A 21,942-nucleotide genomic window follows, 5' to 3' on the forward strand; every position below is an offset into this window, starting at 1 on the left:
TGTGCTACTTAGGATACAACCTAGGGTCTCATACATGTTAGGCAAGCATTCTGTCATAAGTCACATCCTCAGCCCTACAATCGGGGAAAAAAATCTAAAGGAAAACACTGGTGTGTCTGGTAAGCCTGATGATGAGCTTATACCATGGGAGATGTCCACCCCAGGCTTACATAATACACTGGTACATGACCCTTCCGGTGCAAAAAGAAAAAGAATATGTCGTTTCCTATGAAAGTTACACGATATCCCCATTTTCATAGTCATCAAATTATGCTCTAACTAGAAAGCAGCCACACTCCTGTGTATGGTCCCTGGCTGTTTATGTGCCGTGGCATAGCTGAGAATTAAGACCATTTGGTCCTCAAAGTCTGGGTCTAATGTGTTTCATCGCAAGAAAAGGTTTGCTCTTAGCGGGGCATGATGGTAGGTGCCTGTGATCCCAGCACTCAGAAGACTGAGGCAGGAGGATTGCCATGGGTTCAAATGCCAGCCTGGGCTAGCAAAACGAAAGCAATGTGCTTTGCTCGGGCGTGCAGCCGTAGTTACCACTCATCCCATTCACTGATGCGTTTTCTCTCTCCCAGTTCCTGCTCCTGATTTTAGGAGTGCTGTGGCCTGGTGTCCAGCACAGGCTGCAGCAGGTGCCCCGCTGAGCATACGTGGCAGGAATCATTGATCGCACACGGGCTAAGTGGCATGGAACACACATTTTTAAAGAGATCACCAAGAGAGAGCTCGTCTAACACGCATGAAGCCCTGGGGACAGTCCTCAGTATTGCATAAACCAGGTGGTGGTGCACGCCTGTCGTCCCAGTGCTTGGGAGGCGGAGGCAGAAGGGCCTGAAGTGGGCAGAAGGGCCTGAAGTCCAAGGTCATCCTTAGCTATAAGGAGAGCTGGGAGCCGGTCTGGGCTAGATGGGACCCTATCTCAAATTTTTTAAGTTAAAAAAATGATCATGGGTGGCTGTTAACTTCCCGCTCCTGGCTTCTTTTTGCAGCCTGAGAAACAGCAGGTTCAAGTCCGAGTAAGGGCGCCCGTGTCGCAGCCGGTTCCGCGGGTGAGGCGCGAGTGGGCTCCGGCAGGCCTCAGTGGTCTCGGCCAGGGCAATGGACAGCGCCACGCACCAGACCCCGCGTAGGGCCAAGCCTGCTCTTCCCGGCCGGCCCCGCCCCCGCGGTCACGTGGCCCGCGGGGGTTTTCCCATTCCCTGTGGCGTGACGTCACGGAGGGGTGCAGGCCAATGGGTGCCCAGGCCGGCGGCGCCGGGGAATTCCGCCGCCCCGCCCCCGCCCGCCGCCCGCCCGGCCCGGCGCCCCCCGCAGCCCCGGGCGCCGTGCGTCCAGCCCGGCCTTCGGCCCCAGCCTTGCGCCGCTCTCCCGGGCCGCGATCGCCCCAGCACCCCGGGCCCCGCGTCCGGCTGCCCGGCTTGCCCTCGTGCGCGCGTCGCCCTGAGCCGGCCTTAGGGCTGTCGGTCCCTGCGGGCCGGGCCATGCCGAGTCGCCGCGCTACCAGAGCGTCCGCGCCTGAGCTGGGGGCCTTGGGTAAGCGGAGTGGAACGTCTGGGGCGGGGCTCGGGCTGAGGGTGTTCGGGACGCTCGGAGCCGTCTGCGGGCTCCCGCAGGACTCGGGCTCCGGCGCGGAGCGTGCGAGGGTGGCGGGGCAGTGCGTGAGAGACGAGGCAGGAGGCGGAGGACGGTGAAGGCTCCTGCCCGAGGTACAGCCTAGACGTCCCGCTACGGAGTGAGCAGGGGGCGGGGCCTGAGCCTGAGGCAAAGAAGGGGGCGGGACCCCGCCGCCGGCCAGACCAGGGGCGGGCGGGGCCTGGCTCTGAGGGGCGGGGCCTAGCGAGCCTGAGGGGCGGGGCAGGCTCTGAGAGGTCAGAGCGGAGGCTCCCGGCTTCCCGAGTAGGTTCCGTCCACCTAAGGAGTAGTGGGCGGAGCCTGATTCAAGGAAGTGCTCCGGTTAAGGGGACCAGGCGAGCCCTAGGAAGGAGGCGGGGCCCAGCGGCAAACTAGGGGAGGGCGGAGCCTGATTTCGAGGGGGCGGGATCAGGGTGGAGCTTGGCAGGAAATAAGGGCGGGGTCAGGCGCTGAGAGCGCGAAGAGGTGTGTGCCTCCATGAGTGGGCGGGGCCCACCCCGAGAGAAGGGGCGGGGCCTGGCCGGCTCAGAGACGGGAAAGAGCCTATTCTGAAGATGCAGGGCGGGGCCTGACGCGGGGATCGAAAGGGGGCGGGGCGTGCAGCGAGAGGGGCGGGGCGGGGTCTCCAGTGACAAAGTATTAGGGCTCCTGTTATTGCCCGGAGGGCAGAAAGGAGATGGGGTTTCCCTGAGGTATTCCTCCTAGCCGGGAAAGCCGCAGCTGTTGAGTGGGGATGGGCATGGTCAGTGGCAGGAAGGAAAAGCCAGAACTTTGTCAAGAGTCACCAGAAGCCGGGTCTCACCGGAGCTCGGTAACGGGGAGGGGCTCAGTTCAAAGGGGCGAGCGGAGGTGAGGACCCGGCGGGGCAGTCGGTGATCCTCTGGCTGCATCGCCTGCTGATCCAGTCTCCCTCCCCCAGGTTCCAGTGACCTTTCTTCGCTGTCACTGACGGCCCCCAGGCCCCCAGGTGAGCTCCCCTCCGCAGCCCCTGCCCAGCTGCTCCTGGGAAACGGAGGAGCCCCGTGGACAGGGGACGAGGCGCCCGCTTTGTCAACTGTCCCTCCGGGCTGCTCTCAGTGACCCCTCCGTGCCCATATTCCCTCTGCCGGGCTCCTAAGCAGAGACTCTTAGAGTTCCCCTCCATCGGGGATCTAGGACCTTGGAACTGAAGTTCACGTAGGATGTTACCCCCCCCCCCCCGCGGGTGAATGAATGCGCAGTGACTTCCCTAAACCCTCCTCATCTGTATGACTGTCAATCCCGTTCGTTCTCTTGTGGGGATGGAGAAAGCTGGCTGAGTTGACGCTTACCAGCCCATAGGAAGCATTCCAGTGAGTTGTAACTGGTAGTGGCACAGTTACGATAGTAAGAGCATGATGATAACTGGTGTTAGTCGTCGTAAGTTCTCAGACCGTGTGCATTCAAACTACCTAGGAGCCTTGTTAAAAAACAAAGGAGGACTATTGACAGGAGTGCCAGTACATGCCTGTAATCCCAGCGGGAGCATGGACACAATTTGAGTCCTTAATGGACTATGTAGTGAGTTGAAGGCCAGCCTGGGTTATCGGCACGCCTTTAGTCCCAGCACTCAGGAGGCAGAGGCAGGCAGATCTCTGTGAGTTTGAGGCCAGCCTGGTCTACAACACGAGTTCTAGGATAGCCAGGACTGTAACACAGAGATGCCCAGTCTCAAATAAACAAAACAAAACAAAAAACCCAGCCCCCCCCAAAACAAAGACAGACAAACAAAACCAATGGACCAGATGAAGAGTTGGGAGAGAGCTTGCCTGGCGTGCACAGTGCCCTGGGCTTGATCTCCAACACTGTATAAAATGGGGCCTGTTGGCTTACACTTGTAATTATAGTACACGGGAGGTGAGGGCAGGAGGGTCAGGGGTTCAAGGTCATCCTCAGCTACATATCAAGTTCAAGGCCAGCCTGAGTTGTCTATCGCTGTGACAAAACACCATGACCAAGGAATCTTTCAGCAGAAAAGGATTATTGGGGCTTACAGTTTCAGAGGGTGAATCCATGACCATCACGACAGTGAGAATGGCAACAGGCAGGTAGACATAGCTTGGAACGGTAGCTGAGAGCTCACATTCTTATCCTCAAGCGGGAGGCAGAGAGAGGCCCGTGCGGGCGGTTACGACAGACAGAAGGTCACATGTATTAGCTTCTCATATTGGTCCATCAGTTGGGGATCTCGTGTCTAAATATATGAACCTATAGGAATCATTCTTATCTAAACCACCATACTGGGCAACATAAGAAACTTATGTTCTCAAGCCGGGCGTTGGTGGCGCACTCCTTTAATCCCAGCACTCGGGAGGCAGAGGCAAGTGGATCTCTGTAAGTTCGAGACCAGCCTGGACTACCAATCGAGTTCCAGGACAGCCTCCAAAGCCACAGAGAAACCCTGTCTCGAAAAACCAAAAAAAAAAAAAAAAAAGAAACTTATGTTGTCAAAGTGAACTAAACAAACAAACAAAGCCTCAAGGGCTGATGATGTGTGTAGCATCATTTGGTTAGCATGCACGAAGTCCAGGGCTCCACCCTGTCTTAAGGTTTCTACTGCTATGAAGAGACACCATGACCCTGGCAATTCTTACAAAGAAAACGATTCAGCCGGGGCTGGCTCACAATTCCGAGGTCTTGTCCTTTGTCCTCATGGTGGAGAGCGTGGTGGCCAGCAGGCAGGCAAGGTTCTGGAGAAGCGGTTGAGAGCTCTACATCCAGATTGACAGGCAGCAGGAAGAGAGCCACACTGGGCCTGGCTTGAGCATCTGAAACCTTAGAGTCCACCCCCGTGACATACTTCCTCTAAGGCCACACCTACTCCAACAAGGCCACACCTTCTCAACGTGTCACTCCCCATATGGGAGTCGTTTTCATCCAACGCACCACACACCCTGAATATCCTGAATACGGCAAAATAAATGCATAGAAAGCACAAACATCATTAGAATGTGTTAGAACTTCTGAGTCTAGCTTTGGAACTGAGAGTTCTGGGAGTTTCAGTTTTAACAGCTTCCCAGGAGAGGCTTTTCTCGTAGATGACATCCTTTTTGTTTTGTTTTTTTGTTTGTTTGTTTGTTCTCTGAGACGGGTTTCTCTGTAGTTTTGGAACCCGTCCTGGAACAGATGACTTTTCTAAGAGGTCCCTTGAGACAGGCATGATGTTGAATTGCCTGGAGTCTCCATCCTTGGGAGGCTGAGGCAGGAAGACCTCAAGTGTAGAGTCAGCCTGTTTACATAGTAAGACCGTACCTCAGACTAATAAAACAGACACAAAAGTCAGAGACATGATTTCTTTTCTGAGATTTGGACGACAGAGCTGGATCTCGAGTGTGACACTCGGTGGTCAGCCAGGCCTGGACCTCTTTCAGGGTGGATGCCGGAGGCCCTGGAGTGACCGTGGGGAGGTATAGAAAGGTGACGGATGGCCTTGGAGACAGGAGGGACCCAGATGCTGGTTCTGACCAGGAGCAAGCTGAGACACAGCTCTGAGGTTTCCAGTGGGAGGCGTTCAGGGACTGTTCTGTGTGAAAACCAGGGTTGGCCATAGTCCCAGCCCTGTCCTTCAGGGCTGCCTCCCCAGATGAGGAGGAAGATCTATAAGCAACTCAAGGTGGGATTATAGAAGGCAGTGAGGGCTATGGAGAGATTGTGGGGTCGGTGATATTCGACAGTAGGGTGGGGACAAGGTGATTGTCACCTGAGCTTGGCCTGGCAAGTCCCGTTGCCCTTGAATCCCAAAATAAACACACAGAGACACTGTTGGCCGGTGGTTAGGGCTTATTGGCTAGCTCTGTCTTCATTATTAACCCATTTCTATTAATCTGAGTATTCTCACGTGGTCTTGGCTTAACAGAGAACGCCTTTCATGTCCTGTCTTCCGGGACTCGTGATGACTCCATCTGCCTGTGTTTCCCAGAATTCTCCTTGTCTCCTAGCCCTGCCTATACTTCCTGTCTGGTCAATCAGCCAATCAGTGCTTTATTCATCAGCCAGTAAGAGAAACGAGTATACACAGAAGACATCCCCACGAGGTGATGATTGGGGCAAGTGGAAGGGCAGATTCCTCCACTCTCCAGTCACACACATAGCTCTGGGTGGTGGCCACGTGGCAGGCACGGTCCCCACTCCTCAGCAGTCACAGCTGATAGTGTCCTGTAGTAAGAGAGTCTCCTATGTGCCGGGTAAGCTCCGAGATTTTGAGCCCCGTCCCCATGCCCAGCCTAAAAGTGATTTTGTTTGTTTGACTGATAGAGATAAGTATCTTTCTAAGTTGCCCAGGCTAGCCTGGAAGACTGCAATCCTCCTGCCTCAGCATCCTGAGTGTTGCAAGGACAGCGTTATGCCTCTATGCCTCGTTCCCTGGAGTCTGTTGAGGAGCCCCGGGTAGAATTTCTTGAGTTTGTAATTGGTTTGGTTGACACAAGTTCTCACTCTGTAGTGTAGGCTGGCCTGGAACTCATTATGTAGCCCAGGCAGGCTTCAAATTAGTGTGGGTCTTCCTGCCTCAGGCTCTGAGTCACAGACCATAATACCTGGCAGCTCAAATTTGTCTTTGGATCTCTAGGTTCATCCAGCAGAGATATCTAAGACAGTTTTGTTTTCTTTTGGTTTTTCGAGACAGGGTTTCTCTGTGGCTTTGGAGGCAGTAGAACTCGCTCTTGTAGACCAGGCTGGTCTCGAACTCACAGAGATCCACCTATCTCTGCCTCCCGAGTGCTGGGATTAAAGGCATGCATGCACCACCACCTGGCCTAAAAAGATTGCTTTGAGTTGGTGCTCTCTCTCACGTTCCCTCTGCTCTCCCAGTGTCTGTATACTTCACCTCTCTGGAAGGGAGGGACCTTGGCATCTGCGGATCTCACAGATCAAATGAGATAAGGGACACATGAAAACCACCTTCTAAGGGGCAAAGTTCTGGCTGCCTGGAGCCACTCCCTGAGTGTGGACAAAGGAAGGGGAGGAGGGAGGAGAATGAGAGAGGAGGAGGAGGGGGAAGGGCCTGGCTGATACTGGCATAAACGTGATCAAGCCTTCACCACCACTCTAGGCGGGACAGTCAGTTAGGTGACCCTCCTGCTGTGTGACTTCTGGGCTGGTCTGCTTCCTCTGGCCTTCCCCAGTCCTGCCTAGGAAATGATGGGGAGCTGGTTTTGATTTCTTCCTTGCTGAGTTTCACTGGGGAAGCAAGGGGACTTCTTCACTGGGTACCTGGTATGGCTGTTAACCCTCTCCTCCCCATGCCCTCTGGGAAGGAGGGGTGAGCCCAAGATTTGGGGAGCTGGGCTATGGTACAGGCAGGGAAGCACCCTGGATTTGGTCAGCTTCTTGCTCAGACGATGGCAGTGGTCTCTGGGGTCCAGGGTGGACTTTCAGGATGGAGCCTGTTCATAGTTTACCTAGGACTGCCCATGTCCGTCCCCCCCCAGGATCTCCCCAGTCCTGATAACAAGTCTCAGTGCTTTGGGGAGTGGCTTTTGAGTTTCTCCAGGGATACCTTGATGCTGGGACCCTGGAGGGGCAGTGGAGATGGGGGATGGGAGCCCCAGCAAGTCTTCCTGGGGGACAGGGTGGGGAGTCTGTATTAGAAGTCAAGCCTGACAGTACCTGAACCTCACCTCTCTTTTCTCTTCCTTCCACAGATGAATTGGGTGAGTATCAGGACGGGGGCGGGGCTGAGGGGCTCGGGAGAGCTGGGAGAGGCCTGCTCTGTGATGGGAGCAGGTCCTGGTATGATTCCAGGACGCTTGAGCAAGGTCACACTCCCAAGATCCGGAGCACTGAGTGCCTGCGTGGTTTTTTTTTCTCTGTAACCAGTGCTCACTCATGGATGTCATTGACCTTTCTTGGACCAGGCCCAGTGCCAGGCCCTGGGAATCCAGCATTGAACAAAATGAAGTCACTGCCCTGCAGGAGGTAGCGGTGAGGGCTGGGAGGTCAGAGGACAGGAGAGGGTGAGGTCTGCAAAGGAAGAGGGGCAGAGTGCAGGCGGGCAGTCCTGCTTCTACCCGGAGTCTCAGCACTCACAAGGCAGAGCATCTGAGGCCAGTCTAAGCTACACACTGAGTTTTAGGCTAGCCTGGGCTACAAACTGAGACTCTGTCTCAGGGAAAGGGGAGAGAGAATGAATGCTACGGAGAAGAGAGAGGGAGGAAGGCAAAGAGGCGTGGCTTTCATTGAAGCTAGCTGCTTGAGGTGCTGTACAGGATGAGTGGGGGAGACCTGGAAACCAGGACAGGGGAGGAAACAAGTTCATGGCCCTGGAGGTGACCAAGCTAGGTGGGTGCAAAACACAGAAGGGTGCAGCTTGTTGTCGTTATCACTGAACAGTAAGGGTTGAACCTAGAGCCTCCCCAATGCTAGACAAAGTCCTACCACTGAGCTACGCCCCCTGCCCCTCACTGGGGGATTCTAGGCAGGGGCTCTACCACTGAGCCATGTTCCCAGCCAGTCACTGGGGGGATTGAAAGGCAGACTCTTCTGATGAAGTATATCCATATTCGAGGCAAGTTTTATGTTGGGGACATTGTTAGCGTTTACTACCAGGAAATTTGGAGCCATAGGGGGCTTCTAGGCAAAAGACAGACAGGTTGGTACTAACAAAATCCCGCAGGCTGTGTGAGACAGGCATATACTAGGGACAAAAGCCAGGAGAGATGGCAACTGCCTCGTGCCTGTGGGAGACGGTGGATGGAGCTGGGGACACTGGGAGAGGGAGACTGTAGGGAAAGTAAACAAGGTTTTGACGTAGAGGCGCAGAGGTAGAAGTGTGTGGAGTCCTTTGGTGGCCTTGCCTGTAACCCAGAGGCAGAGCAGCCCTGGCCACACAGTGAGACCCTGTCCCAAAGCCCAAGGGGAGGGGCTGGGGAGCAGACTCAGTGGTTAGGAGTGCTCGTTCTCATAGAGAACCCAAGTTCAGTTTCTAAGTCACGCTGAGGGACTTACTACCAGCTGTAACCCCAGCTCCAGGACATCGAAAGCCCTCGTCAGGCCTCTGCAGCTGACACTCATTGGCAGACACCCCTCTATAGACACACATACACACAATCTTAAAGATCTTTAGAGGGCTGGGGAGCTGGCTTAGCAGTTAAGAGCACTGGATGGGCCAGGCGCTCGCCTTTAGTCCCAGCACTCTGGAGGCAGAGACAGGCGGATCTCTGTGAGTTCGAGGCCAGGCTGGTCTACAGAGCGAGTTCCAGGACAGCCTCCAAAGTCACAGAGAAACCCTGTCTCAAACCACCCCCAAAATAAACAAATTAAATAAAAAAGAGCACTGAATGGGGCTAGAGAGATAGCTTAGAGGTTAAGAGCATTGGCCATTCTTTCAGAGGTCATGAGTTCAATTCCCAGCATCCACATGGCAGCTCACAACCTTTATAACTCTAGTTCTAAGGACCCTGATGCCCTCTCTGGCTTCTGAGGACACTTGACTTACCTAGTGGTGCACAGACATATATGCAGGCAGTGTACATACGCGCGCGCGCACACACACACACACACACACACACACACACACACACACACACACACAAAGGGGAAAAAAACCTTTAAGAAAATAAAAGCCAGTATGGTGATGTGTGGATTTAATCCCAGCACTCTGGGAGGCCTGATCTTCATAGTTCCAGATCAGCCAGGGCCGTGTAGAGAGACCCTGTCTCAAAATACCAAACCAAGCAAGGTTGAAGTTCAGGTGTGCTGCAGATCCCAGCAGAGGAAGGCGGGACTCTGTGTGTTCCAGACCCGACCCTCCGGACCTATATGGAAAGTTCCGGGCAGCCACAGCTAGACAATGAGACCCTGTCTGAAAACAGCAACCTAGACTAAGGCCTAAAGAGAGGAGAAAGGAAGGGAGCCCAGCCCCGTCCTTAACCCTGTCTGTCCTGCAGAAATCATCGACGAATACATTAAGGAGAAGGGCTTCGGCCTGGACGGGGCACAGCTGGGCGAGATGCCGCGCTTGGTGCCCCGCGGGCAGGCCTCACTGAGCAGCGTCACCTTGGGTCCAGCTGCACCGCCGCCTCCGGTCACGCCGTCGCCCTGGAGCTGCACCGTGGGCCGGCTGGTGTCACCGGGCCCGGGGCCCAGGCCGCACCTGGTCATCACAGAGCAGCCGAAGCAGCGCGGGATGCGCTTCCGCTATGAGTGTGAAGGCCGCTCTGCCGGCAGCATCCTCGGCGAGAGCAGCACCGAAGCCAGCAAGACGCTGCCCGCCATCGAGGTGCGTGCCGTAGAGCTGCTGTGCCTGGGAGTGGGGTCACGGCGCTTCCCCGCCTCAAAAGAGCCGGGGGTGGTAGCTCACACTCAAAAGCCCCGCACTTGGGGAAATTTGAGCAGGATAACCAGGACAGCCTGGACTATATAAAACAACAGCAGCGGCGAGTTATAGGACATGGGGCGGTTGTGTGAGGCTATTCCAATGACAAACTGGCATCTGTGGTCCCAAAGACGCGCTGTCCAAAGTTACCCGATTCAGCATCCCATTGCTCCGATAGAGGGCAGCGCTCACCCAAATCTTAGTCTGTGTATCACAGACTAAGCCTTTGCAACTCAGGGCTGCTCTCAGAGACTGAGGCCAGCTGGGCGCAGATCCAGAGCAAAGTGGAAAGTTCTGTAAGAAATCAGTTTTTCTGTTGGATTTCTTTTAGTAATGGAGATTGAACATAGGTTTTATACTTGTTAGGCAGGTGCTTTAGTGCTGAGCCACGCCCCCAGCCCTTCACTGGGGAATTCTAGGCCGGGGCTCTACCACTAAGCCACGCCCCTAGCCCCTCAGTAGGCAGGTGCTGATCCCTCAGCCACAGTCCCAGCCTTCATTTTTGTTGTTGTTGTTTTTGGTTTTCAAGACAGAGTTTCTCTGTATTGTTTTGGAGGCTGTCCTGGAACTCGATCTGTAGACCAGGCTGGCCTTGAACTCACAGAGATTCGCCTGCCTCTGCCTCCCGAGTGCTGGGATTAAAGGTGTCACCCAGCAGGAGAGTGATCTCTAGCAGGGCTTTCCCCTGGTTTGTCTAGGGAGAAGAAGTGGGGAGCCCTGGGGACCTTGGATGGGGACAGGGGTCCAGCAAACGCCCAATAAGCCCTGTCTTCCTACAGCTCCGAGAGTGTGGCGGGCTGCGGGAGGTGGAGGTGACGGCCTGCCTTGTGTGGAAGGACTGGCCACACCGGGTACACCCACACAGCCTCGTGGGGAAGGACTGCACCGATGGCGTCTGCAGGGTGCGGCTGCGGCCTCACGTCAGCCCCCGGCACAGGTACCGGATCCAGTCCCCTCACCTCTGACCCCAGGCTCCCCTCTGCTCACGGAGATCCCAAAGGACTGGAAGAGTCTAGAGCTAGAGCATAGGCCTCCTGGCCGGAAGTCACTGCTCAATGGGTGGGGAAGGGGGTGTGGCCTCCTGGCCGGACGTCACTGCTCAATGGGTGGGGAAGGGGGTGTGGCCTCCTGGCCCGACCTTACTGCTCAATGGGTGGGGAAGGGGGGGTGTGGCCTCCTGGCCTGACCTTACTGCTCAATGGATGGGGAAGGGGGTGTGGCCTCCTGGCCTGACCTTACTGCTCAATGGATGGGGAAGGGGGTGTGGCCTCCTGGCCGGACGTCACTGCTCAATGGGTGGGGAAGGTGGGGTGTGGGAGCAGCAGTCAGCCCCACTTGGGCCTGAAAACGTGCCACGCCCATTCTATCTGTTCCAGTTTTACCTTTTGATGTAGTAAAAACTAAGCTGCAACCTGAGACCTCCTGCCTGGTCTCCATGGGCGGGTACCAGCAGACCCTTCTGTTTGTCTGCTCTGTAGAGGAGGACACGGAGGGCCAGGGAGGGAGGGGTCACAGATGACAGTCAGTGCCGGAGCTGCCACTGGACTCCAGCCTGGCTTAGCGCTGTTGGCCGCAGCAGAGGGCCGCTTGTGGGAATCGGGTCTTTCCTCCCACTGGGTGGGTTCTGAACTCAGGGACCTTTCCCTGCTGAGCCATCTAGTCGACCCAGGTTTTGTGTTTTTCAAGACAAGGTTTTTCTGCGTAGCTATGTAGACCAGCCGGGCCTCGAACTCACAGAGATCCGCCCGCCTCTGCCTCCCGAGTGCTGAGACTAAAGGTGTGCACCACCATCGCCCGGCTCCTTGTATTTTGAGACAAGGTCTCATATAGACCAGACTAGCCTCAAATTCACTTCTGTAGCTGAGGGTGACCTCCATTTTTTTTTGACAGTCTTACTATGTAGCCCTGGCTGGCCTGAAACTTGCTTCGTAGACCAGGTTGGCCTCGAACTCACAGAGATCCCAACCACCCTCCCCCGCCTCTGCCTGAGTGCTGACATTTAAAGGTGTGCGCCACCACACCTGACCATTTTTTTTCTACCTTGAACTTTTGACCCTCCTGCCTCCACCTCCTGAGAGCTAAGACATCTCCGTAGTCATTTATTGAGGTATTTTTTTTTAAACTTTATTCCTTTGGAGGCCTGTCTTTCTATGTACCACAGGATAGCCTCAAATTCTGTTTCCCCCTGCTTCAGCTTCTCAGGTATAGAGAACCCAGGCTTCCTTTGCACCTTCTTGGATATAAAGGAGCCTGGCTGGTGTTTCTAGATGGTAAAACGGGGCGGGTCTTGGTCTCCAGGACTCCTGGTGACCTCTGAGAGGTTCAGATCCCAGGTCTTCCCACGCCCCTCCACACCGCTCCTGCAGTGTCCAGAGCGGGCCGCCCCTCACAGCCTCCCCCTGCCCCCCGCTCAGCTTTAACAACCTGGGCATCCAGTGCGTCCGGAAGAAGGAAATCGAGGCTGCCATCGAGCGGAAGATCCAGCTGGGCATCGACCCCTACAACGGTCAGTGTCCGCCTGCCTCCCCAGCCCCTTGCCTGGCTCACCCGGAACTCGTTCTGTAGACCAGGCTGGCCCTGAACTTACAGAGATCCGCCTGCCTCTGCCTCCCGAGTGCTGGGATTACAGGCGTGCGCCACCACCACCTGGCTTCTTTTTTTAGTATGTGTGTGTGTGTGTGTGCATGCATGCGTGCGTGCATGCGTGCATGCGTGTGCGTGTTATACATGGTATGGACATGTCTGTGGAGGTCAAAGGATGCCCCACAGATGTTGGTTCTCTCCCTCCACCACGTGGGTTCTGGCAAATGAAATTGGGCCCGGGCTTTGCAGCCGAGCGCTTTTTACCCGCTGGGCCATCTCACCGGCCCCTTTATTTGAGTTTCCATTTTGGTTTTTGCGACATGGTCTCCAGCCCAGGCTGTCCTTGAACTTACATGTAACTGAGGATAGCCCTTGAACACTGTCTTCCCGCCCCCACCTCCCCAGGGTCCCCGCCTGGGCCCCTCCCCTCCATCTCCCTGCCTCCGGCAGCTCAGCTGACTCCCACCGCCCCCTCTGTCCCCCCAGCTGGCTCTCTGAAGAACCATCAGGAGGTAGACATGAATGTGGTCAGGATCTGCTTCCAGGCGTCCTATCGGGACCAGCAGGGACAGTTGCGCCGCCTGGAACCCGTCCTCTCTGAGCCCGTCTATGATAAGAGTGAGTCAAGGCTGCCGTGTCCCTTGGGATTAACATGGCACAGGTATCAGAAGGCGCCCCAAATAGTGTCGTGGATGAGCATTGAGGTTCGGGTTTGGTTTTTCTACGTTCGCACAGTGGTTTGGGGCCCACAGTCCCAGAGGAGCTGGGTCTGCACCTCTCCTGTTCATTCTCTCCTTTCCCCTCCTGGGCACACAGTGAGTGCCATGACTCCAGACATCACGTATGCGTTCCAGGCCCCGGATGGGCAGTGTCATCCTGTAGACTTGCACAGTTTGCACCTTGTCCCTTCCTGTAGTTTTTCCTCTTTCCTATTTGTACTTTTCGTTGATTAAATCTGCGCCTTGGCAATCCTGTCCACATATACAGCACATTACGTTTCCTCGCTGTCCCTTCCCCCATCCTGTCTCCCTCCCACATTCAATTCTTTGTGTTTTATTTCGTAATCCATTGATCTTAATTGGGACCCCAGAGTGACCATAGCTTACGGACTATTCACTGAAGCCTGGTGGGTTCGCTCTTTGGGACACAAATGACAACAACCCCCGCCCCGCCCCCCACCTCCGCCCCATAGCTGGCCTCCATTGTCATACGTAGCCGGAGATGACCTTGAGCCCGTGAGCTCCTGCTCCACCTGAGCGCTGAGATGACCAGCCTGGCCTGCTCTGACTCATTATTGAGACTAGGGATGGAACCCAGGGTTTGGTCTCAGGGAGTGAAGGACTGGCAATTTAACACCCATCAGCAACCCTTCCGCCTTTACCTCCTGAGTGGTGGGGTTGCGAGCATGTACTGCCTGACGTGATAAAGCTTTTGCTCACAGCCTCTGCACACACTCATTGGCGGGAGTTTGCATATCTGCTCCTCTGACTGTTCAGCAGTGGCCTTAGGGAGGTGGTGGTCTGACTGACCATGTCTAGGCCGTAGGATGAGTGCTGGTCCTCGGCACGGCTCAGCACGCTTCACTCCCTGGCTGAGGCGAGGGGCTCCTTAATAAAGAGAGGTCAAGGACTGCTGGTCAGTCAAGACAAGTGTGTGCTACAAGACTTCCGCTCAGGCGGCAGACAGACATGGTGGTACTTGTAATACCAGCCACTTGGTAGGCTCAGGCCAGGATGGTAAGTTCAAGACCAGCCGGGGTAGCTGATCAAGATTAATCAAGGTGATAAAAAATGAGAGCTGGAGATGTGGCTCAGTGGTAGAGCCCCTGCCTAGAATCCCCCAGTGAGGGGCTGAGGAGGCGTGCTCATTGGTAGAATTCTTATCTAGCAAGATCTTGGGTCCCATCACTTCTACTGGGAGAAAACATGCTAACAAAAACAGCATTTGGGGTTGTAAAATGTCATCTGGGGACCTTGTGTCACCCTGCACATGCTAAGTCTCCCTGAGTCTGCGTCTTCATTTTGGAGAGATACTAAGCAGACTTCAGAGTGGAGTTCTGGCACTGCACATTGTACCCTCCTACCTGAGCAGCCTGTGTCCCACCTGGATGGTGTCTTCCGTCTCTCTCAGCTGTCAGCACCACGGAGTGATGACTTTTTTCCTTCCCAGAGTCCACCAACACATCAGAGCTGCGGATTTGCCGAATCAACAAGGAGAGCGGGCCCTGCACAGGTGGCGAGGAGCTGTACTTGCTGTGTGACAAGGTGCAGAAAGGTGAGGGCGGAGTCTGGGTTACTGGGGCGGGGTCTGGGTTATCGGGGCGGGGTCTGGTTTACCGGGGCGGGGTCTGGGTTACCGGGGCGGGGTCTGGGTTACTGGGGCGGGGTCTGGTTTACCGGGGCGGGGTCTGGGTTACCGGGGCGGGGTCTGGGTTACTGGGGCGGGGTCTGGTTTACCGGGGCGGGGTCTGGGTTACCGGGGCGGGGTCTGGGTTACCGGGGCGGGGTCTGGGTAACCGGGGCGGGGTCTGGGTTACCGGGGCAGCGCCCTAGCTGCAGGGTCGGGCAGTGCCAAGCAGAGGCTTTGGGTGCTGCTGCTCTCTGTGAGGTATGGAAGCCGCGAGCTGACCAGGGCCATGCAGTGCTCTTTCGGATGCTGCCACAGCAGAAACGCAGTTGCACAGATGCCTTAAGAGGGGCTAAGGGAGGGGCTGGAGGGATGGCTCAGCGGTTAAGAGCACTGGCTGCTCTTCCAGAGGACCCTGGTTCAGTTCCCAAGCACCCGCGTGACAGCTCACAACTGTCTGTAACTCCAGTTCCAGGGGACCTGACACCCTCACACAGACATACACACAGGCAAAACACCAATGCACATAAAATAAAAATAAATAAATTACTTTTAAAAAGACATTAAAAAAAGAGGGGCTGCCGGGTGTTGGTGGCGCACGCCTTTAATCCCAGCACTCGGGAGGCAGAGGCAGGCGGATATCTGTGAGTTCGAGGCCAGCCTGGTCTACGGAGCGAGTTCCAGAACAGCCTCCAAAACAATACAGAGAAACCCTGTCTCAAAAAACCAAAAAAAAAAAAAAAAAAAAAAAGGAGGGCTAAGGGCGTGGCTCTGCAGGAGAGCACCTACCTAGAATCCCCAGTGAGGGGCTGGGGGTGTGGCTCAGTGGTAGAGCCCCTGCCTAGAATCCCCAGTGAGGGGCTGGGGGTGTGGCTCAGTGGTAGAGACCCTGCCTAGAATCCCCCAGTGAGGGGCTCAGTAACAGGGTTAGTGCTTTTTTAGCATGGATGAGGTCTTGAGTCACATTCCCAATAGTAGAATATATAATTAAACCAGTCTGATGGCAACATCTGTAATCCCAGAACTCTGGAAGGTTGAAGCAAGAAGGTTTCCAGTCAGCCTGATGGACGCAGTGAGACTCTGCCTCAAAAACTCACACAAACCAACAACAAAAGGTGGAAAGCTCAATGATCCCGGAACGGCGGCAGGGCAAAGGGAAGAGAGTCTTGCCCTGTCCGCTGTGGAATGGTCCCGAGAAGAGGGTGGTTTCTCCTATTTGTAGCTGCGTTTCAGTTTTTGTTTTCAAGCCTGTTTGAGGAAGTGACGTTTGACAGCAAGTGAATGGCAGGGAGGAGGTTTTTCTCTCGTTAATTGCTTTCTCTCCATCTGTGATGCTGACGATCATAAAGCAAGGGTTCCTGGGAGTTTTCCAGCTTTTGTTTCCCGTTACTGTTGTTGCGATTTCTTTCAGTGTGTTGTATTTTGTTTGCATGTATGTTTGTGTGCCAGGTGAGTGCGTGCTTGAGGGTGTTGGATCCCCTGCGACTGGAGTTACAGATGGTCATGAGCTGCCATGTGGGTGCTGGGAACCGAACCCTAGTCCTCTGGCAGAGCAGCAGTGCTCTTACCCGCTGAGCCGTCTCTCCAGCCCCTATGGTATTTGTTTTTACTAGGAATATTTGGAATCATAGGATGTGGTGTATAGTAGATAGGGGATCTGCCACTGAACCACACCCCCAGACCTCCCTGGTGAATTTTATACAAGCTCTGTACCATTGAACGATAGCCCTAGTTCTTTTACCCAGAATTCTAAGATGGACTTACATAGTCATCGAGGCATACCTTGAATTCATAATCCTCCTGCCTCAGTCTCCCAGGTGCTGAGATTACAGGTGCTTGCCACCATACCTGTGTTAGTTTCCTTTGTGTAGAGACCCTAGGTAGTTGGGTTTGTTGTTTGTTTGTTTGTTTTGGACAGGGACTTACTGTGTTTCCTGGGTGACCTCAAACTCACTGTGGAGAGCAGGCTACTTTCAAACTACCAAGGTTCTGCGTCAGCCTTCTGCTGGCTGGCGTTCCAGGATGCACAGCCTCCCTGGATATTGTTTTAGAGGCTGTCCTGGAACTCGCTCTGTAGACCAGGCTGGTCTCAAACTCACAGAGATCCGCCTGCCTCTGCCTCCCGAGTGCTGGGATTAAAGGCGTGCGCCACCACCGCCCGGCCTAGTCTTATTATTGGAAACACTGGTTTGATTGGGTGGAGAGTGAATTTGTAAGGGCTCAGTGGCCCATTCCATTCCCTTAGTTTAGCTTCGTCCTCACCCTGACCTACCCTCCCCCCACCAGAGGACATATCCGTGGTGTTCAGCACGGCTTCCTGGGAAGGCAGAGCCGACTTCTCTCAGGCCGATGTGCACCGGCAAATTGCCATTGTGTTCAAGACACCACCGTATGAGGACCTGGAGATCTCAGAGCCTGTGACCGTCAATGTCTTCCTGCAGAGGCTCACGGACGGCGTGTGCAGCGAGCCGCTGCCCTTCACCTACCTGCCCCGGGACCACGGTGAGCATCAGCCACAGATACCACCCCAACCCCGCAGACCAGCCCTGTGACCCTGCCTCAGGAAGTGTATTTGCAGAAAGCGGGCCTGGGCGCAGTAGCTCAGTCAGTGAAGTGCCCGCCCTGCAGGTGCGAGGACCTGAGTTCAAGTCCCAGCACCCTGGAGGAAAGCCAGGCAGGGCTGCTTGTTCCTAGATGGGGTCAGGCTGGATTCCCGAGACATTATCCAGCAAAAAACCGCAGGCCACTAAGAAACTCTGTCTCTAGGTGACAAACGGGGATGGCAACGTTGACATTTGGTCTCCACACACACATGTAAAGCTCTACACACAGAGTGAGGGTGAGAGCCGCCGGCTTAGCCGGGGCAAAGGTCCTGAGCAGGATCTAGAGGACTCTATTGAGCTCTATCCTGATGAGGGAGGTAGGAATCTACTTGCTTAAGCTGGCGAAGATCATGCCCTTCTCCTTCTTAATGACCCCTGTGACTGTCACTGTGACCTGTGACTGACTTCATAATGACCCCTGTGACAGACTGTTATAATGACCTCTATGGCTGTCACGGTGACCTCTGTGACATTGTTATAATGACCTCTGTGACAGACTGTTGTCACGGTGACCCCTGTGACAGACTTTATAGTGACCTCTGTGACAGACTTCATAGTGACCCCTGTGGCTGACTGTCATAGTGACCCCTGTGACACTGTTATAATGACCTCTGTGACAGACTGTTGTCACGGTGACCCCTGTGACGTGACCTCTGCCATTGACTGCTGTGTGACACTGGGATGCCTTTGCTCTCTCCTGCACAGACAGCTACGGAGTGGACAAGAAGAGGAAGCGGGGACTTCCCGACGTCCTTGGGGAGCTGAGTAGCTCGGGTGTGTCCCTCCGCCCTGTCCACACCTGTCCCCAGATCCTTGGGAGGGGGCGGGTGACCTGCTTGGGGCGGGTGGGTTGGCAGGGTAAGGAGCCCCTGTCTCCTCCCTAGACCCACATGGCATTGAAAGCAAACGACGGAAAAAGAAGCCAGTGTTCTTGGACCATTTCCTGCCCGGCCACAGCACAGGTGAGTGCGGCCTCTGTGGCCTCCGCCTCCCTGCGTGGACAGCAGGGAACCCTGCCCTGTCCTCCTGGTTTCTTCCTCTTTGTCATAATTCACGAGGAATGTTGTATCTCACACGTATGGGTATTTTGCTTATGCATACGTGTGTGCACCCTGTGCGTGCCTGGTGCTCACAGAGGCCAGAAGAGGGCGTCCCGTGTCTGGAACCGCGGTTGCTGATGGTTGTGAGCTGTCAGGTGGACGCTGGGAACACAGCCTGGGTTCTCCGCAGAGAAGCCAGAGCTCCTAACGGCTGAGCCACCCTCCAGCCTTTTCTTCTTTTTTCTCCTCAGAAGGTCAGGAGCTGACCACACATGGGGTCTAGGGACCTGGCAGTGGCTCACATCGATGGCCCCAGCACTCGGGAGACTGAGTGGGGGGGGGTTACCGATAGTCAGAGGCCAGCGTAGTCTGCACAAAGTTCCAAGGCAGAGAGACCCTGTGTCAAGCGTTACGTCTCGCGGAACAGTGATTAGAAGGCTTTGGAGACCAAATGGAGGCTGTGATCTCTGTGGGGAGTTCATTTGCTGTGGGACTTTTTCCAAGTTGCTCCTCCTCTTTAGAAAAAGTTTTTTGAATCATTATAAATTAATTTTAATTAATTTCTGTGATAATTTGTGTATCATATGGGTGCATGTGTGTGACAGCCCGTGTGGAGGCAGGCTGGGTATGGTATTACACACCTTTAGTCCCAGCACCTGGGAGGTCGGGGGCGGGTACATCTTTGTGAGTTCAATGTCAGCCTGGTCTACACAGCAAGTTCCAGGCTAGCCAGGACTACATAGTGAGACCCTGTCTCAAAACCAACCAACCAACAAACAAAAAACAAGAAAAAAAACCTTAAGACAAACACAAAATCCCAGCTTTGTAGTCAGTTCTTTCACAAAGGGTCCCAGGGATTGAACTCAGGTCGTCAGGCGTTTGTAGCAAGTATTTTCACCTGACCGGGGCACGTCTTCACAGATCTGGGCCTGTACCTTGTCTTTTACTCTGGGCTGGGCTGCGGCTGACTTGACGGCCGGCTGGTTGTCTGGCATGGCCACAGCCCTGGTGTTTATCCCCAACACCGCACGATCTGGATGGGGGCACAGGACTGGGTGCTCAGCCCCTGGGAACCGGACGCAGGAGGATCAGAAGTCCAGGGCCGTCTTAGCCATGTTTGAGGCTCGTGTGTGCTTAACAGAGACCCCATCTCCAAACAAGAAGTGATATGCTCTCTGACTATGCTATGTGAATGAGTCTGATCTTGTCAGGGAGGTTAAGCAGGGTCAGGCCTGTTAGTACTTGGGATGGGAGCCAGTACCGGAACACAGCGTGCTCTGGGTTGAGATTTTTGTTTTATTTTATTTATTTTGGTTTTTCGAGGCAGGGTTTCTCTGTGGCTTTGGAGGCTGTCCTGGAACTTGCTTGGTAGTCCAGGCTGGCCTCGAACTTACAGAGATTCGCCTGCCTCTGCCTCCCGAGTGCTGGGATTAAAGGCGTGCGCCACCAACGCCCAGCGACCATGTCTTATTTTTAAGGAGGCCTTCAACATCTACTTATTTATTTTGGATGTGTGGGCGCCCACATGCTACCCACAGGCTGTGTGGAGACCAGAGAATAACTGGTTCTCTTCTTTCACCACGTGGGTTCCGGGGACTGAGCCTCCATTAGTCACCAGGGACGGCAGTAAGCACCTTGGACCGACGAGGGTCTGGATGGCCTAGACCCTGCTTTAGTTTTACTCAATTACATGTATGTGTGTGCGGGTTGGTGTGAGTGTGTGTCAGGCATGCAGTTCCCCATGGAGGCCAAGAGAGGCTGTCAGGTCCTCAGGAGCTGGGGTTACAGGTGGATTGGGGCTGCTCCAAGTGGGGAGCAGGACCCCAACTCTGTTTCTTTGCAAGAGCAGCAAGTGTTCTTTTTTGGGGGATAACTTTTTTATTAATTTTTTTCATGTTCTAATCCCAGTTCCCCCTCCCACCTCTCCTCCCGGTACCCCCACTCCCTCCCCACCCCACCTCCCATCTGCTCCTTGGAGAGGGTGAGGTCTCCCCTAGGAAGTCTAAGTCTGTCCCTCATCTCCTTGAGGCAGGACTAAGGCATCTCTCCACCCCCCAAACCCCTGTGTCTAGTCTGGGCAAGGTATCTCTCCATATAGCATGGACTCCACTAAGTCAGTTTGTGCATTAGAGTTAGATCTTGGACCCACTGCCAGTGGCCTCATATATTGTCCCAGCCACACCACTGTCACCTATATTAAGGGAGTCTAGCTCAGTCTTATGCAGGTTCCCCATTTGTCAGACCTGAGTCAGTGATCTCTCTCTAGCTCGGGTCAGCTGATTCTGTGGGTTTCCCGATCATGGTCTTGACTCCTTTGTTCATATTATCCCTCCTCCCTCACGTACAAAATAAAATGGAGTGGTTCCACTTCTTTCCTGCTCAGGTTAGGGGAAAAGGCCTAAGGTAGAAACACATTTGCTGGGTGGTGGTGGCGCTCACCTTTGATTCCAGCACTCGGGAGGCAGAGGCAGGAGGATATCTGTGAGTTCGAGGCCAGCCTGGTCTACAGAGCGAGTTCCGAGACAGCCAGGGCTACACAGAGAAACCCTGTCTTGAAAACCAAAAGGAAACAAAAGAATACATCTAGTGTGATGAGGTCCGGGTTGGTCACGGCCTGCTCAGAGACGGGCGCTAAAAGCAGGGGTTCTTGTGTCTCCGCCAGGCCTGTTCCTCCCGCCGTCCGCTCTGCAGCCGGCAGACACCGACTTCTTCCCCAGTACCATCTCTCTCCCTGGCTTGGAGCCCCCCGGCGGCCCCGACCTCCTGGACGATGGCTTTGCCTACGACCCTTCCGCCCCCACGCTCTTCACCATGTTGGACCTGCTGCCCCCAGCCCCCCCACTTGCCAGTGCCGTCGTGGGTGGCGGGGCTGCGGGGGGCACAGTCGTGGAGTCTCCTGGCCCAGAGCCACTGACACTGGACTCGTATGCAGCCCCCGGCCCTGGGGATGTTGGCACTGCCAGCCTTGTGGGCAGCAACATGTTCCCCAACCAGTACCGAGAGGCAGCTTTTGGGGGTGGCCTCCTGTCCCCAGGGCCTGAAGCCACGTAGCCTCTGAGGTGCCAGTGAAGGTACAGGGTGGGAGCGCGCTGCAGCACTCTGTCCCCCGAGGCCAACCTTGATCAGTCTTCCTCAGCCTGAACCGGACAGCTGCAGCGCTGGCAAGAAGCTAGGGAAGAGCTCCAGCTCTCCTTGAGCCCATTTTCCAGATGAGAATGCTGAGTCCGACGAAGAGGAAAAGGGGCTCCTGCGGGTGGGCCCCTTCTCAGGACAGATTCTGAGAGGTTGTACATAGGGGAGGAAGGAATCGATCCCCGGCCCTCCGCCCTGGTCCTGAAGGCGGGGGTATGTTGTTTGTGCAGTTTTCCCAATAAAAATTAGTTTTTTGACTCTTGGG

The 21,942-nt window shown here is 55.0% G+C and overlaps 1 protein-coding gene across 3 annotated transcripts; it reads left to right on the top strand.

Annotated features, from left to right (window-relative positions):
• Positions 1–1,316: 1,316 nt before the first annotated feature.
• On the top strand, positions 1,317–21,934 carry Relb (RELB proto-oncogene, NF-kB subunit). Of its 3 annotated transcripts, XM_040734408.1 has the most exons (12): positions 1,317–1,542; positions 2,561–2,608; positions 7,302–7,310; positions 9,546–9,877; positions 10,753–10,910; positions 12,388–12,479; positions 13,043–13,174; positions 14,726–14,830; positions 17,189–17,404; positions 18,211–18,279; positions 18,390–18,467; positions 21,208–21,934. In XM_040734408.1, the coding sequence occupies exons 1-12, from the start codon at positions 1,491–1,493 to the stop codon at positions 21,594–21,596; spliced, it is 1,680 nt and encodes a 559-aa protein (XP_040590342.1). In that variant the 5' UTR covers positions 1,317–1,490; the 3' UTR covers positions 21,597–21,934. The 3 variants fall into 3 exon arrangements, with proteins under 3 accessions (XP_040590342.1, XP_040590340.1, XP_040590341.1); XM_040734406.1 differs by lacking the exon at positions 2,561–2,608 and having other exon boundaries at positions 1,378–1,542; XM_040734407.1 differs by lacking the exons at positions 1,317–1,542; positions 2,561–2,608 and adding an exon at positions 6,346–6,873.
• The last annotated feature ends 8 nt before the right edge of the window (positions 21,935–21,942 follow it).

The sequence above is a fragment of the Mesocricetus auratus genome, unplaced genomic scaffold (genome assembly GCF_017639785.1).
Source record: "Mesocricetus auratus isolate SY011 unplaced genomic scaffold, BCM_Maur_2.0 Super-Scaffold_100038, whole genome shotgun sequence".
Lineage (NCBI taxonomy): Eukaryota > Metazoa > Chordata > Mammalia > Rodentia > Cricetidae > Mesocricetus > Mesocricetus auratus.